The 18,415-nt window shown below is 44.1% G+C and overlaps 1 protein-coding gene across 3 annotated transcripts in view; it reads right to left on the reverse strand.

The window, feature by feature from the left end:
- The window catches only part of samd11 (sterile alpha motif domain containing 11), a 59,400-nt gene extending 41,214 nt beyond the window's left edge, over window positions 1-18,186 (reverse strand). For 2 of the 3 annotated variants that reach the window (XM_069660498.1, XM_069660497.1), the window contains exons 1-2: window positions 5,145-5,862; window positions 3,999-4,090 (exon numbers count right to left, since the gene is read on the reverse strand). In XM_069660498.1, coding sequence (XP_069516599.1) covers window positions 3,999-4,090; window positions 5,145-5,847 — 795 coding nt within the window. In that variant the 5' untranslated portion in view covers window positions 5,848-5,862. Of the gene's footprint in view, window positions 1-3,998; window positions 4,091-5,144; window positions 5,863-18,158 lie in introns of those variants that run through there. The other variant, XM_069660499.1, reaches the window with a different exon arrangement.
- Between the last annotated feature and the right edge of the window lie 229 nt (window positions 18,187-18,415).

Consider the following 18,415-nt stretch of genomic DNA (forward strand, 5'->3'; position numbering starts at 1 on the left):
TGCTGCAGGGGAGCTTTACGGACAGGTAACGAGCCTCCCTGTCCCCACACAAACACAGGGGAAGCGGAGGTGAGCGTGTACTATAGGCTGGTGAATTACCTGATGTTTCTCTTGTGTTGGAGCCAACAATAGTAAATTTGATCAGGACAATTAGGAGAAAAAGTGTAAAGTTCAACACACTCGAAATAGATGTGTTACATCAACTTGAACTACTTAGTAAACACATTGCAACACTTCTAAAACTACACCTCTTTAAGGTTTGACATTGACTTCGCTGAGGTTAAGACATATCACGCACTTTACTGTGACTGAGGACGAGCAAGACACTCAAGTGACCTCCTTATGCCTTTAAAAATAACTTTTTTCTTACACCTCTATAACTGATCATTTTACTTCCTTGTTATCCTGTGTGTGTATATTTAGTGTGTGCACATTTTTTTCTTTTTAATGGACGCTAAATAGTACAGCTGAGATAAGACAATGTTGTCTGCAAAGGCCTGATGTGACACAGCGAGAGGAAATCATGCGGCGAACAACAATCACGAACACACACACACACACACACACACTCACACTCACACTCACACTCACACTCACACTCACACACAGACACGTTGGGAGGGTTTTTTTAGAAATACCGCCATTGGCTTTGTCGTGATAAACCACATTTTGTTGATAGACAGATGCTCTGACTTATTTTAGCTGCCTGTTAACAGGGTCCACGCCTAAACACACATACATGCAGTCATATGGTGTGCAAATATGACGACACTTTATGCAGCTAACACAGCATGTGCACACACACACACACACAGTTAGCTCTCTAGCAGTCTCTACCATCGTGCTGATTTTCTAACTAAAAATGTCTATTTCCTCTGAATCGTTGAAAAGACGACAAAAGGCCTGGATGAGTTTTATTGTGAGGTCTATTGTTGCACTTCTACGTGTGACACACGTCTCTGTTTTGTATTGACCTCTACATCAGCTGAGTCTCACTTTATCTCCGAGTTGTCTGATAGAAAGACCCACACAAAGTACACAAATACACTCGACACGACCGCGATTTTGCACACTTCTGGGCCAATGACCAATAATGTTGTTACCATAGCAACATAGCCTAAGCAACTCACATGCACACTAACACACAAACAACAAAAGACGTGTACAGTAGGTGGTTGATCTATGAAGACGACTCCGCATCCCGGAACAGCTCAACTTCTATTATTTCACTCAATATGGTGCGTTTTAATTCTAATTATCTTTTCCCCATTAACTCTATTGGAAACGGCATTATGAAAATGTAATGAGAACACACTGTAAGTTATAGGACAAAAGTGTGTGTCTCTGTGTTTGTGTGTGAGAGTTTGTGTGTGTTTAATTCAACTTTGCAAGAGGAGCCCTTGATTGGAGGAGGTCTTTACGAGCCGGAGGAGGGGAGTGTAATTTCCTCCCGGCCTCCGCCAGTTCCGCTGAAATAACAGAGCAGAGGAAGCCCAGCTCTCCCGGGAGGAGACACACACACATGCACACACACACACGCACATTTACACACAGCGAGCAGGCGAGTCAAGCCAGCAAACGCGGGTGTACAAATAATCGCAGGGATGAACAGACAAAGACATAAACATGCAGAGCTTAGAATAAACTTCACCATGCAATCTAGTGTGTTACACTATACATGCTAGATAATTACATTTTGTTACACACACAAAGTAAGCGGCATCTATGAACGTCAAGGGGCAACCTGATTATAACAAGCTAAACAGAAAGCTGACGCACCTGCACAGCTAGCTAGCCAACACATTTCAATCATTACTGTTTAATTAAAGAGAGCAGCTCATCAACATTATCAGCACATTTAAATTCAAACTGTTAAGCGTATAACAGCTCAGTTTGTGCGGTGTTGTTGTGAACAGCTTGTGCCCGGGCCGACACAGCAAATTAACTTCCACGAGTTCTGAGCAGGCAGGTGAAAAGTCTTCCCACCAGCTGCTGCACTTTTTTATGATCGCTTGCCTCATGCCTATAGCGAAACAAGATCACTCAAAGTTCAGCCGTCAAACTTTCAAAATAAATGACTGCATGAGGTAATTTGTGTCAGTAGGCAGGCATATAGTGTGTGTGTGCGTGAGTGAGAGAGAGAGAGAGAGAGAGAGAGCTCATCAGTGAGGGAGTGCGGGCTGCCATGCCCTGAGGGGAGTCAGTGGGGAGAGAGGGAGACGCCAGTACAGGCCATACAAGTCCCGCTGCCTTCCCTCCTCCGCCTAACCCTCACCGCCTCGCATGGAACTGCCAACTTACTCAATGTGCATGTGTGGATGTGTGTGTGTGCGTGTGCACCGAGCGTCACGGTGGTATTCACTTGGTGGGGTAGACTTCAGGCTTCACCACCAGACAAGGAAAGGAAGAGAGGGCGAGTAGGCTACAACAACAACCTTAAGGCCTTCATATCCCTGCTTACGTCAATAACAAAGTTGTACTCCGTCACGGCTGTAATTGAAGTGGAACCGTACAGGCCCCGGCAAGCCAAAAGCCAATCACTCTGATATCTGTAATAAGCCTAAACATAACCAAACACGCTCATATTTTAAATCCTCCTGTAAAATATAACACACGAGCGTCTCTCCTGTGTGCTTCCCTGCCCCCTGCCTCCCTCAGGTAATTCGTTTTGGCTGAACCCTGCGTGTTAAGGTGCAGGTCTTCATTCTTGGCTGTGAAAAATGTCACCAGTTTACCTGTATCACTCAAACACCTCCGGCTTATCTAAACCGCCTTTGCCTTGCGTGCCTCGCACACAATAATCAGCAGTAGCCACGCTCAGTAGCTCGCTAAGCCTCTTACACCCTTCCCTCAAGATTAGTGCTTGGGAGCGACGACAGATGCGCTCCGTGGTGATAAAAACACACACACACATACACATGAAAAGACACACACACACTCACAGCCCGCCGCACCTGTGTGAACAGATTTGGCGACGATGAGCCGTCAGTGTGCTTGCTCAAAGCTGACACACACACACCCACACCCACACACACACACACACACACACACACACACACACACACACAGGGTGGTGATGCTGTAATCGTGACACACCTGCAAGGCCTTAAGGTTTGGCACGGTGCCCCCGGCCGAGCCCCGAGGGAAGCACCAGGCAAACAAAAGTTCAACAGCCAGGTGAGGAAACTGATTCAATGGGACAGAAGAGCCGGGCCAACGACACACAACGTCAAACAGCCACACCGGACAGCTCGATGCCTCCGAAGAAAAGGCTGCCTGATACTCTGTGTGTCAGTGAAAGGCTGAAAGTGGATTTGATATTCATGCTGAGAGAAATTAGCATCATAGTTGACACGTGTGCCTGTAGGGTCTACCCTGTCAAGGTTACAGAGAGAGACAATGCTCCTGAATACAGTCATACAATCTCACCCACTCGTTACTGTAGAGCTGAGACATAACAGACAGACCTCGATGAGCTCGACACAAGCTAAACTTCATCCTATATTGTCTATGATGAAAAAAACAACAACTAAACATCAGTAATAAGCTAATATAAATGTGTTGTAGGATGTATAAATGCTGTAGAAATTAAACTGACTTTGCCTGACAAGATAGCAAAGCAAGCAGAAGCATTCAGCATGAATTTAACTGAGGAAGTAACATTAAAACATTTGTATAAAGTTATAATTACTAAAATACAAAATTACACATTTAGTCTTTTAAAACAAAACATGTATTTTATAAATTAGTCCTAAACCTCTGTCTGTATTTATTTTGCTCTTTGACAAACTGCAACCAATGAGGTGAGTTCTTGATCATCACATCATCGATCATCTAACCCTTGTTATTCAACATACTGTGTTTTCACAGCACAGATGTTCTCAAACAAACAAAAACGATATGTTCATAGCTTCAACACTTTGACACATGGACTCTCCAAGTACAGAGAGACAGTGCAGCAGCAACAGCAGTATGACAGGAGATAAAAAGGTTCTTACCACTGGAGATGAAATTCGACAACCAGGACAGTCACAGATGGGAGGATGCACCTGTAAGATTCCTTTGGACATAAGAGTCTTGAGACTTTTCCCTGAAAAACAAACAAGAGAAACACGTTTAGTTAACACAACCAAACATACTCGTCAGTCAGCAAACTTATCGCCTCTCTAAACAAAGCAGGTGATAAAGTTTTACTTGCTTTAGATTGGGCCCTTTTCCTTCTCTCTCACATCGTCTCAAAGTTTTCAGACAAATATTGTAAATAAAAATCTCCAAATGAACTCAGTGTAATGTGAAGGAGTGAGTCCCTGCATACAAACTTATTCAAGTCTCTCATAACATATAACTGAAACTATGTCACAGTGTGATGAGCCAGAGAGACAGCAGCCTACTGTCATCTGTCCATAGGAATCCGTATATTAAACTATTAGGCTTCCATTTTTGACCTGGGGCGACACCCTCCCCCCACACATCTTAACGCGTGTCAGTTCTGCATGAGTAACCGTGCGTGTGTGTGTGTGCGCGTGTGGTGAGGGGGTGCACGCACCGTGCCTAATTATTGCGTAAAAATAATGTGCTAAAAATGTCAAAATAAAAAAATACCGTTATACCAACAACAATATAACACCAACAGAAGGCACGTATGGTTAAAGAAGCGAGAAAATTAATAGTCAACATTTCTGAATTGGTTGAAAAATGATTTGATCAGCACTTACTGCGACACTGAGTTGACTAAACACACTAATTTTCAGAAATCTCCCTCTAATCGAACATGCGATGCGTAAAAGTGTCAACACCCATGCACGAGTGCAGCACTAAGCGGGACCATTTGTCCCATAAAGAGGAGAAAAAAAGATATTTTAAGAGCCACACATTGAATTATCTAAGTCTAACTTTTCACCTCAGTCCCGGTGCAGCAAACTCCAGATGCCCCGGTTTGGCGTGTGATCGCAGCCCAAACTGTGTGTCAAAGCCTCGCAGGGTGTGTGGTGGATATGCGCCTTTTCTCATCTGTCTCCTTACGCACTGACTGCTGTAACCCTTTCACTCCAAAACTCAGCACCGAACCACGAGACTAAGTTTGTACCCAGAAAAAGCGGCGTCTAAAAGTGTTTGATGAGGAGGACAGCGCAGGTTGTTCTTACCTTTGTGTCTAATACTCCGTTTCCAATCTTTGGCAGTCTCTCGTCCGCTGACAAACTGGAACTCGTTGGGGGTGAGCCACTCGCCCCTGTATTTAATTGAGGGTCCCTTGCTTCCTTGACACAATTTATTGATATAAAGCAAAGCCTTGTTTTCCCCGCACTCCACCTCGATGCACGGCTCCCCGTTGTCGAAAAAGGGCTGAAAGTCGGGGATGGAGGAGAACCTCTCCAGCATTAAGTCGTCCGTGTGATGGTGGAGGTGCTGGTGATGCAGCGCCGATTCGTGGAGCCCCAAGTACGCGCGGTGATGGGCGAAAATGTGGTCGTAAGGCGGCGGATGCGGGGTCACCACGGGGATGGCGGTGGCATTTAAAGGGGCCAGGTATTCGGACTGGTTAAACGCAGTCAATGCCATGTCGTCTCCATCCAGCCTCTCCTTTTTGATGGCAGGCATGGTAGTGGGAGCCGCGCGCCGGTAACAAGTGAAAAGCTGCTCGCCCGATCCAACTTGAGCGTCCTCTCCGTCTGTGAGTTGGGCTGAGCCAGACTTGGAGACGCGCCGCTTGGTTTTACGCAGATCCCCCGTGTCGCCGTGAGACAGCGGTCTGCTGATGAAGTTGCCGGATAGATTCCCATTCAGTAGTTTCCAGCTCGCAGCGGCAGCAGCGCTCTCCGCCAGCCTCACAGCTCCTACCTCCCACATTTAATCACACGCGCTCTGTTAATACCTGACATGCTGGGAGCTCTGAGCCCCGGACATTATGTTACCTACGGTGATCATAACCAGCCTCTGCGCGCCGTGTCTCTTATTCGTAGCCTTTAGGGGAAGTTACAAGTACGAGATTTGTTTATTATTCACAAGCTAGAGTCAAAATTATGAATCAGCTGAGCTATTAAAAACGCATGTCGACTCAACAACGGGGACTATACATCTGGCCAAGATACTTTATCACAGCCAATGACGACATTTAAAAAGAAACTGATTTCCCTACATGTCTTCTGTCACTTAAACCAATCTGATATATGACATTAATCAGAAACATAAGCCAAACATATCAGGATTCTTACTCCTGACAAGTATTTTCGCAACATTAACACAGTTGAAAGTTTTGGAAAGAGTTGTTTTTAACCCCTGTGTATGTCGTTGAAGTCACGCTGAAGTTCACAGACCCAGACCAAACAAGATTTGCACTCTCCGCCGCTTCTCAACTTGGCCCATTTAAACAGCGGAGGCTCGGCGAGAGCCACGAGGGGAGGAGGGGGGGGGGACTCCGAGGGACGGCGCTTCAGTGCGCAAAATGAAGGAACCCTCATTTGTGAGCACGAGGAAGAGAGCATGAGCAACACCTGTGTCTTCATAAGGACATTTTTATAAAGAAAATACTTTTTTTTCAGGCTTTTACATTAAAAATAGTTTCAGCATGTTTTCTATCCCCTGCCCAAAAAGAAAATGTATTTCTGATAATTTAAAATACAAATCATAAGGCTGCCACCTTTAAGGCAAATAGTTTCTACATGTGTTCAATTCCAGCAAAAACAATAGTTGATCATTAAAGTAATTTAAAGCGACTAAAAGTAGTGGCCCAGACCTTCACATATGGACACACACAGATCAGTCAGGACACGGTTAGTTAAAGGCCGAGCAGATCTCCTCATGACATCAGCAGCAGGTCCACGCACTGGGTGTTTCATGTTCTCCTTGTGTGGCTACATTCAACAAACTATTTCTTATACTCCTCCTACAGCGACACCATCTTGCCCTCTCTCCCCCACCCGCTTCAGTGACACACCGCTTAAACTGTTCAACAGCGTGCACCGAGTTGTGGGTGTTCAACCCCTCCTCAAAATGTTTACATAAATATACACTTGCACGTCACAAAACTTTAGAAACTGTTATATAGCAGATGTTTTAAAGCCTTATTTTATAAGGCGAGGGCAAAAAAAAAAGCTGTTGAAAACCAAGTACGATCAGTGCAAACATCACAGAAAGGGAGACACTTTACTTTGAAATGGCGAAACGCTGGATCAACGGCGGTGGGGTTTATGACACTGTGAGGTGTGAGTTTTAGTCTTAATCTTACCAAAACCTAACCTTTGTCTGTTCTCTGACGTGTTTTGGATTCATTGTTGTGTAGATTCCAAAAGAACAGATCATAAGATGTGTGCACTGTTGCTCTGACTCGAGTAAAACCTCCTCAGCTACATTTTCGGAGACTTTCTCTCCGTGCTGTCTGCAGGGCATGTTCCCCTGAGCTCCTGGAGCTCGCGAGCAAGGCCACATCTGACCCCCATCAGTGGAGAACCACCCAGGTAGATCCACCACCAACACATGGGATAGCCATTCCAGCAGCAGAGGTGGGGTCCGGAGCGCTGTGTGTCGGGGGCCTATAAATCAGACCAAACTGCCTCTGACACACACAGGAAGGAGGCACGCCACACCGCAGGCGGAAGCGGTGCACGGGAAGGCCAGAGACCACAGCCCGGCCAGAGCTGGTATTATGCCTACAGCGAGGAGCAGGCGGGCAAGCACACGGCAGACATTTACACTAAACACACGCCAGCTACCTCACCAAAGACAATGACGGACCGGAGACTGACATTTCTCCTTTTGGAAGTGAGGAGCAGAGATGTCTGAGGGGAATGAAATGGAATAAGTGGGTTTGTGGATCAGACCAAAACAGGTTTTTACATTCACAAAAAAGGGAAGGAGGGCTGAGATCACTTTTCCAACAGCTGCCTTTACAGTCTGAAAAAAGGAAATCAAAGGGTAATATTTTCAACTAAACAATAATGTCACTTCCCACGTGTCACTCTGAGCAGCAGCACTGACATAAATCAAGGGCTGCTGACATTTACGGCTTATGTTTACAAAACCGTTTCCAGGAAGTGGAACACAACATTTCAGATCTCTCTCTCTTCACCAAACCGGTCCTCACCACAACCAAAATGTCTCGATGGAAACCTCGTCGACTTTTGCGTTGGTGCAGGAGGTTGCACCACGGGGAGAGCCCTGATGAAACCAGTCATAAAGGGGACACCCATGCCCACTCGTACGCCCACTCCTCGTCCCCGGTGGTGACTCACTCGCGGTGGATCATCACGGAGGGGTTCCCCAAACTGCTCTGGTGACGACTCTTTAACTTTCACATCTTCAAAATTGGTTTAGTGTTAACTGAGTAGATGTTTCCATCAGCCTTTGTGTCTCTTACAAGGGAAACCTCGTTTAACCTTCCGATCACATTTAACCTTTTCTTTTTTCATCCTCTTATTGTGACGCTCTGTGTGGCTAACAAGTGAAAAAAGAACCACAGAAAACACCTGCACTCACACCATGAATTTACAAGGAATTAGGAAATACCAATATCAGTACATGCATATGTTACGGTAAACTCATTTCTTTCATATTTCAGAGAAACAGTCACCTCATATGGCACAATTCATTCTAGTCCAAGACCGTCTCAGAGCAGAGAAGCAACACTGTCAGCACTGATAATAGCTGCAGCAGTCTCATTGTTTTGTAGCATCTTAAAAGATGTAACAATGTATTAGTTTTCATGAGAAAATGTGAGGTTTCAGATTTCATAGCAAACCTGATAAACCTAGAAACTGTGAGTCTGCTACTCATAACGCAAAAACATAAGCTGGTGTCTCCTCCTCCTCCTCTATTACAGAATGCTCAAGTGTGAATGTATGACAGAAAACAAAAGTGTTACTCTTCGACACCCAAATCTGAGAACAAATGTAGTTCAGGAAGAAGACTTGATAACAGAAAAATCCAGAGGAAGAATATAAATCTATCAAGGAACAATCTAAATTCATCCATTTAAAGTTTTTAAGCCTCTGAGTTTGAAATTTGGCGTAAAACAGTAAAAAAGTATATAATATCAAAGTTGAGAGTTAAAGAATATGAGTGAAAATAAACTTTTAGAAGTATGATAATAATAAAAAAAACATTTTTAGACCATTTCTCAAGCATGTGAGGACATTCAGATTTTGATTGACATCTCCCTGGCTCCGCTAACAATGGTGCATGAGACGATCAGCGTAGTGCCCTGAACAGTGTTTGAGTCGTCTGAGTCCAAAGCACAGGAAGCAGAATATATACTATACTGTCTGAATATATATATTTATATTCACTGGTCACTGAAAAGTGAGTTACAGAGTGCTTTGATATCCATAGTGAGCATACACATGCAACTTGAAATGCCCATATTTTTACCCAAAGCTATAAATGTGATGCTAAATGATGTATAGCGCTGTAGTGCTGTCTAGTTTTTTGGGCTTTTTTCCTTTGTTAGACAGGACAGCTGAAGAGAGACAGACAATGTGGGAAGTAGAGAGCGGGGGACGACGTGCACCAAGTCATCAGCAGACCGGGACTCAAGCCTGCGATCAGTGCGTCGAGGACTGTGGCCTCTGTACACGGCGCGCCCACTCTACCAACCGAGCCAAACCAGCACCCCTGTTGTCTAGTTCTATACCAACACTGAGATAAGTTCCCACCACCGACGCTCAACACCTGCCGCCCCAAAACAGATCAACGGCCTGATCGGCCCAAACTCCTGCAGCCAAAAATAGACCACCTTCGACACTTAACACATGCGGCCTTTAAACTCGGCCCAAGGAGGACGCCAACATGAGGTGTAAACGGCAGACAACTGCCTGGTGATTTCTGTCTTCATTGATTCACAGAACTAATTGCACAATTTTCATCATAAACACCCAAGTGAACCACACCCAATTTAAACCCATTAAAGTTTACACAAACATAAATGCAAATGTTTTGGTTTTTGATTTAAACTAATTTCTAATGCTTCTTAAATGCTCAGTATAGTGTACATACCTTAAATGACATGTTTACAAGGCCATGCTGGATTTCACAGGGTTTATGGTGGGGGAAATAATCAATACTGTTATTAATGCTCAGTTTATGTTATGTTAGTTGTCTAAAAAACTAATTGAAACTGGAAGATAGCCAAAGCAGCCCAAGAAAAAACGATTTCTTCCTGTTTATTGTATATAATTTTTTGGACATTCGGGAGTACACATACGGTTTACTGTAAGTTTAGCTTACATGTAGAGAATGTGGATGACTGCTTTGGAAGATAATGTAAATTGCATGTGTGGCGGTATCAGCTGCATGTCATTTCTTTGATTAATTATTTAGCCTATAAAATGTTGTGAAAGCCAAAAACGGCGTCATTATTTAGACCCACATGGTATTTACTTGCAGTGACATGCAATGAGCAAAGCAACAGAGGCTTGCAGTAGCCTATATAGGTACTCTTAAAATATAACACCAGTTCCCCCTGGTCTCAATCTACAAACTACAAATGATGTTTACTGAAAATGTCAAGGGCAATTACTTTGCAATGTAATGAGCATGAAATTCTGTCGGTCCTCAAAATGCATTTCACGTCCATTCCTTTCCCCTCATCGTCCGACGGGAACCCCCCTGACGCGGCCCCCGCCTCTGCGCCGTTGTTGGCAGCGGCCCCGGAGCCGCAGCGCTGCCGGCGGGGGAGAGAGGTAATAAATAACCCGGGGAGAGGAGCGGAGACCGCCGGGCGGTGCACAGTCTGACCTGACAAATACTCACTGGAAAACCATCAGAGAGCGAGAGCCCACCCCTAGCGCTTGGAGCCAGCCTTTCAGACATGAGCTGCAAAATATATAGGCCTGCCCCTACTGGAAAAAAGAAAGGAAGACAGACAGAAGCGCCCCCAACACCCCACCCACCAACCCATCCGCATCCAGACACCGCCGGAGACACGGCCAGAGTAATTAACTATTTACAGCAAAGTAAGAATTTGTTTACAAAGCCTTTGCAGTATATCTTGTCTGACTCTCCCCATGGAATATAGGAGATGAAAAACTAACTTGAGAAAGTTAAACAGGCTAAATGCAACTTTAGCTTCAAGTGTGAAACCAATAAGAGTAGGCTACATCTGACAGCCTAGCTCTACTAAGAGAACTTTTCAGGAGCATAAAAGCCAAACATGTTTTCTTTGGTCTACTCAATTTAAATCAATGCTAAAGACGCCAGTTCAAACTCATTAAATGAACAGATTTTCACAGCTCACCTGAGGTGAACAGGTGAGCATCATCAATAGCTTTGCTGATATAAATCACTTTGTTTTGGTCGGCTCAGAGATTTGTCCCTAATGACTTGTTTTATAACTTTCTTTACAAAGCTAATCGTTAACATCACAGTTCAAATACACTTCAGTATGTACTAAAGTTGTGGAACTCCTCACTGTTCATATGATAAGTGCTTAGACTGTCTACAGGTCAGTGGTGAACTCTGTTTGCTGCTAGCCAAGCTAGCTAGACTTAAAGTGATAATCTCGATGATGTTCATGTGAATAAATGTCTGTTAAGTCACTATCTATTGCTGAATGAGGTAACACAATGGTGATTGAGCTGGTGGCCCACTGATGAAAGCCTTTGCATTTGCAGTATATAGTAGAATTATGGACTGGCTGTCTGTGGCAACATTCGTGGGAAAAAAATCACAAGTTAGTGACACATTTTCCATCACCCAGCAGAGGTTGGTCTGCCAGAGAGGGTAGGCGGAGCTAAGTAAAAACATTTCCGGTCTCTGCAAGTGTTGCTGGTAAACAGTAATCTACTATGGCTGAACAAACAAAGAAAAGATGGATGACTACAGATACAACCTCAAAAATAAGTGAAAATCCAAAGAAAAAGAAACAAATTTGACGCTCAGATGAAGACAAGCAGTCTAAAAAGGAAAGCGACCGTCAAATGGGAGTGTTCTCCTGCAATTTCTGCACATCGCCATTAGGTGGCGCCCATCGAGAATGTCAGCTTAAAGCTGGCCCACACTAAAGATTTTTAACTCTTAACAGATGTTGAAAATGTGAGAGACTCCACACATGATGAAAATGATGATAGATTTACAGTTTTGTTCCAATATTGTGAAGAGCAAAAATATGACCTAAACAACACACCACACACTAACAGACTCTACTCACTAACAACAACCAGAGTCACGACTCTCAATACTGGAAATCTCACGAAATCTCTCACAGTCAAACACGACTTTAGAGTAAACAAACATGGCGGACGAAGAATTGGCGGTGACAGTTTCTGGACTACTTTTTACTAAATCTTCATGAAGAAAAAAAGAAAAACTATGGATGAAGGCGCGGAGACGGCGTGAACATGGGCTATACGTGTTCCTCCGGTCAGCTTGCTTCACAATTGGCTATTGTTTCGTTCCACGTGACAATCCACAGAGTGCGTGTTGGGCTGTCCTCGGAGTTCCCCTAACACAACAGGATATTGGATCATACTGAACGTGTTTACGATTTGAAATGTGCTGCAACAACGTTCTTCGGAGCAGATCGGAGGAAGTTAAATCACTCTTAACACAGCTCACACCACAGGAAAATCTGGCAAGATAATCTCAGAACCATCAAAGAATCGGGACTGCTTACTTTTGTAAGAACCGAGCCCAAAATCTGTTTGATGATCTTGCAGAGTGTACCCCGCATTAGAAAACTGCATATTAAAAATTCTATTCACTTCCATTATTTTTATGGGGTAGCAAAAAGTCTCAAAGTTGGAAATTTTAAAGCTTTAAAAAAGGAAACGGAAACTATTTTTATGGCCGGATATTAAAAAGGCAGTGATAGATAACGGTTCTCTGTCTCAGGTGGATTTAACCTTTAAATGAATAGATGCACAGTACTTGCTAGACTGCTGCCTTTTTCATGTCTTTCAACACAATGTGAACAGTAAAGGCAGGTCTTTGATGTTCTCCATCCAGACACGCTATAGCACCATCACCACCACAACCTCCACACCTGTACTTCCTCCTTCCTACGTAAAGGGCATATTCTTTCTAATGATGGCAAAGTGGACTTTATTCCTTTTTTAAAAAAGTAACTATATATATATCTGGGTTATGATGAAGATGTCACCATGCTAGCCTACACATTAACTTAGACATCACTTTGATCATTCATTCAGTTCCTCTGCTATGAAATTAAAGGGTGAAAGAAAACGACATAACACCTCTTTCTCCAGGTCAACCTTCTGCTGCTGTCATTAATAATCTTCAAGGCTATTTGCTCCTTTAAATTGTGCTTCCTTCTGCCGACTCATTCTCATTTTATCTGGACAGGAAGCTTCTCAGGGGTCCTGGAGGGAGTTTAGCGCTCCTAAATTGGAATTTGAGGAATGTAATATCAGAAAATGTTTCAGGGGATGCAGGCTTTACTATGTTAGCAGACATGGAGAAACATCATTTATTAGAAAGAGAAAAACGTGGATCAGAGTGCTGAATTTCTTTTAAAGGCACCGAATTTGGCATTTCAATACTCTCCATCTGGTGTGAGTGTTAAACATATCCTATTTAAAAACTTTGTATTCTCAGTCTGTGTCTCTAATTGCTCACCAGGCTGCGTTTTTGGCCACTGTTTGCAGTCTCTGAACAAGCAGCATCTGCACCAGCACCTTTTCAATAAGGTCGAAGTTAAATTTCCCCTTTGTTTTAGGTTTCAAAACATTTTTAACAGTGTGATGCCCTAAAAGCACAGAGCGACCGCGGTGCTATTTTTGTGGTGTAACTCAGGCCTAAAGCTAAATATCCGCAAAGACTCGTCCAAAATTTCCCCCAAAATCAGTTTTCAAGCTGAACTAGTGGGTCCAACACGGTCCTGCAGCTCCACAGCTTCAGAGTTGGCAAGCAGGCAGAGTAACATTAGACCCTGTGAGGGGGGGCGGAGGGGGTTTATGCTGTCGTGCCGGCGCCCTTGGCCTCCCCCTGTGGAACTGGGGGGTCAGGCGGCTGTCTGTGATCCCACACAGCGGCTCTTCCACATGGGATTTATTTTCTTGCTGGATGGGCAGGCAGGCGGCCCAGGAGGATTCTCATTTTAGACCAGCGTCTGTAGCTGTCAACGCCAGCCGACAGAGGCGAGCGGACACCCGACCCCGAGTATCCTCCCTCAACACTCCCCTTTGGACCCCCTCCCCTCCTCCTTCTATTCCCTGTTCACACACAAACACACAGCATGGAGACAACACGCACACACGCAGAGAAAATAATGACTCCATGGCCTCTCGTTCTGTCTCGATGAAACTTTTACTCCTCCTGTGATGAGGCTGGAAATCATGAAATTAAAAATTCTACAAGTGTTTGTTCAGTTTCATTTTCGGAGTCCTTATCTGTGATTATAAAGCTCTGTGGTGAACTCAAAGCTTCAGCGAGCAATGAGCCAGGTCTATCTAGCAAAAAATGCACGGCGTCTCCCTTTCCTCCCCAGCGCCGTTAATAATTTGTGCAGTAAAAGATAGCGTGCCTCTCAGAGTTTGTGGGAGTTATTGGCACAGTATTCCCCACCATATTTGTGCGAGGCAGTGATAGGAACATAAATTATTTCTTATCTCTTCCGCAATCCATTTTTCAAAGGGCTCACTCTGTGTTTGAAGGGTAGCAGCGCCAGCAGCCAAAGCCCAGATAGTCGGCTACATTAGCCTTCAAGTGATCCGACTTAATGATTTCAAACAATGCAATAAGAACAGAACTCATTGATATGGGCAGTGCCATATATGACCATAATTTCACACCAAATTAGGTCCCTGGAATCCAACAGAAGATCAAAACAATGGGCAGCATTACCAAGAGTACAAAGGCAGACACTGTTGTGAAGTTACTTAGTTAAATGCACAGCAATTGAGGATCTAAGAAGGAAAGACTTGGATGTTAAATAAAGTTTAAGAGTTCTATAAAATTTTGTTGACACAGTGTGAACAAGATTTAACTTTTTCAAAGAATTACTGCAGTTTTTTTCTCATAAAAACGGGCTGTTTAAAGAAGTACAAATACTCCTTCAAATATAAATATTAAATCAGCTCTGTCCACTGAACTGCAAAATAATCACAAAGTGTTTGTACCCACCGATCTACACTGAAATAAAGACTGTTTATAAGCACTCTGAAAACGGCAAAAGTACGCTAAGTCCTCTTTAATCACACTTTTCCATACCGAGGCCCCTGTGGTGTTCAGCAGAGGTCAGGAGTGTCTCTGTGCTGAAAACATGCAAAAAGAAACAGTTTTGAGGGAGGCTGAAAAAGTCTCCTAACGACTCGGCCAGCCCTGTGAACGCTTCTCTGGATCGGCACATTCAAACCACAGCGTTTTTTGGAAACTCTTCACAAGTGCTGTCAGCCATCACTCTGAGTAATGCGGATATATTCTACACATCAGGCTGATCTGGAGAGACAAAATGACAAATGATAAAATATCAGTCCCTCCTCTGCAAAGCATTAATGTCTGCTTGCAAAGAATAAACCCTAGCTCTCCCAGCTACTATTGATTTTTTTTCCCTGTGCGATGTGAAACCAGCAATCAGCACTGCGGTTCGAAATAGCCCTGAAACTGGAGCCGAGACGTCGATGAGTCGCCAACACATTTCAATTAGTGAGCCGCCCAGGCCGATCTCTCCCCCGGGGCACGGAGCACAGAGGGTCGGGCACACCCAGCCCAGGTCCACATATGGTCCTGTGTCGGTTCAAGTGAATCTGATAACACACTGCAGGCGGAAACATGCCACAGATGACGATTCTACTCCATTTCCAGATCTGGCCCATTGAGTGTACAACACAAACAAAGAGCCACAGTGAGCCAGTGGCTGCTCACATCACATGATATTGAGATGTTGAATATTCATTCATATTCAGAAAATAGTCTGTCTCTATTATAACATGGTTATGGCAATACTATCAACTGCCGAGAGAAGTCGCAGCTTTTCACAGCTTAATGTTACGTAATGAGCAGATTTCTGTGTCAGCTCATTTTAAAAGCTCAGTTTTGCTTTTCCTGAACTTTTATGAAGAAGTTTGTTATTATTTGAGTATTGAGATTTGCAAACTTCAGCTGTTTCTGAGTAAAAGAAGATGGTCAAATGGTCAGAACGACTACAGGGAAATGACTTTTGCGAGAAGTAAGAAAGATATTACTTTAGAGCCATATTTAATAAGTCAAAGTGTTTTTAGTTATCATTCTACTTCCTGTTAATATTCAAGTACTTGCCTTACTCAGCTGTATATAAATAACATTAAATAGAATTGTTATGGAAGGTATTCGGGGTGGGAATCGTCAGTCATCTCGCAATTTGATTGGATTACGATTCAGAGGTTCATGATCCGATTATTAGAATCGCCTGGGCGGGACGTTGTACCTCGGTTCACGGGTATGCTAGAGAAAACAAAAGTGAAGTAAGGACGCAGATCTTTAACAATAAAACTTGCGACAGCCTTTGTTAACTTTTTGGATCAGTCAGAGTTCGGTGCCAGCTTTGATACGAGTGTCTGTTCAATATTTTTCTGGACACAGTTTTTGTCCCTGCTAAAGTGAGCCCGGAGTGGAAACAGGCATTTTGATTTCTCATATTGATCGTGTTGCCTACGTACTTGATCTTTGCGTGACACGTCTTGCAAAGGGCATCAGCCTTGTCTAGCGCTTTTTTTTTTTACCATCGATTTCATGAAATCCAAAGTGTCCCCAAACATCAGCTTTTAAAAAAGCCGGCGGTGGTTGTATCTGTTTTCTCGCTTGCAGCTGCTCCGCCATTTTCTTGCGATCTTGAATGTAAACGCGGCGTACACATTCTACGTCACAGTAACTATAAACTCTGGAACTGGCAGTGCGTTGAAAATCATGTTTATAATCGATTATAGACTTTCCCACATTGATGCAGAATTGGTCAAGTATTCCCCCACCCCTAGAAAGTCACATCGTTGTCAGCTGTTATGAAACATCATTATTTAAAGATGCGTGTAACTACGTCTGGGTTTTTGATTTCAATAATTTTAGAGTACTTTTATGGTAAATTGACAAAATTCTGACAATGTTAGACTATTTCATGCAAGAAAACTTTGTACAGCCTCTTTGGTTCAGACAACACTAAAGAACTTTGCCGTCATTCGTTAAACAAAAGAGATTTTTTAAATGAAGAAATGACATCAGCGTTTTTATCGAAATAATCCAGTGATCGCAAGTCGTAAAAGTAACAAGATAACTGGATGAAAAGTGTTTCTGTGTGATCGTCTCTCTTTCTTTCGCTCCTGTTGTTTCACTCTCTGACAGCTCCCATCAACAACAGCAGCCTGGTGCTGGCGTTGTGTGTGCATGCATGCGTGTTTGGGTGTGTGTATGTGCTGTACATTCTCCACTGAGGGGCCAGGGGGTGACGGTGGAGCCACGGGGCCACAGCGACAACTCTCTGCCCCCCCTCTCTCAGCCCCCACCGCCCCTCCTCACCCCTCTGGCCCTTTGCTCCTCGCCTGGCTGGCAGCCCTGCATCAGGCAGACACACCACAGGCTCTGCTCCCCCGCTAACACAACCCCTCCCCACCATCCCCCTCCGCCCGCTCTGGGCCGATCGATACGGCTCTTCGCCTTTCATCTGACCAGAGCTTTGGAGGAGCCGCACTTCCTGAAGAAAACCCAATACAGCACTCGCTCTCGTGGTAGCTTATTTTCTGTGTGTGTGCATGTGTGTGCGTGCATGCACGGACGCTTTCCTACATGTTCATGTGTTTGTGAAGGAGAATGTGTGGGTGTGAGACACAGAAGTACAGGTTTCATGCGGGTTGGCAAATGCTGAGATAAATCAATTAAAAGAGAGAGACGGATAAAGTGTTTGCTTGACTCGGTATTTGTATGACAGACATGACCAGTTGCTGAAACATATACACAAGCATGACATGATGTAATTGAAGGAGGAATGGTTTTGTTTGATCGCTGCAACAAGAGATGCTTCGCTCATTTTGACCGGGACGTCCTGAATTAGAGAAAATCCTCCGCGCTTATTATATGGGTCAACTTTCCTCTGCCCTTAACGTTATCTTATTAAAAATACCTTAAAGTCTCAAAGGTGGAATAGGTTCAACCTGTGCGGACGCTGAAGACTGTGAGAGGAAAGTTCAGTCTTAGTGGAAGATCCTCATAAATACTTCAAAAGCAAGAGCGGCAACACTCACTTCTCTCGATTTCTCCTCTACTTTTCCGACAGCTTCCTGTGTTGTTTGAGGATCGGGAGTCTCGACTCTCTCTCTCCCTCTCCTCTCTGCTTATCCGAGAGATCTCTGTATTGTTTGTAGGCAGGGAATCCTAACTTCCTGTGTGGAAGAGGAGAGACTAAACCTCTTCACTCAGCACCCAGGTGCTAAACAAGAGAGGCAGCACAGGTCACGCAGAGGTCAGGTGAAAACGCTACCTCCCAGGAGGGAAACATACC

The sequence above is a fragment of the Semicossyphus pulcher genome, unplaced genomic scaffold (assembly GCF_022749685.1).
Source record: "Semicossyphus pulcher isolate SPU_LCO1_2020_fin unplaced genomic scaffold, fSemPul1.0.p SCAF_13, whole genome shotgun sequence".
NCBI classification, from domain to species: Eukaryota; Metazoa; Chordata; class Actinopteri; order Labriformes; family Labridae; genus Semicossyphus; species Semicossyphus pulcher.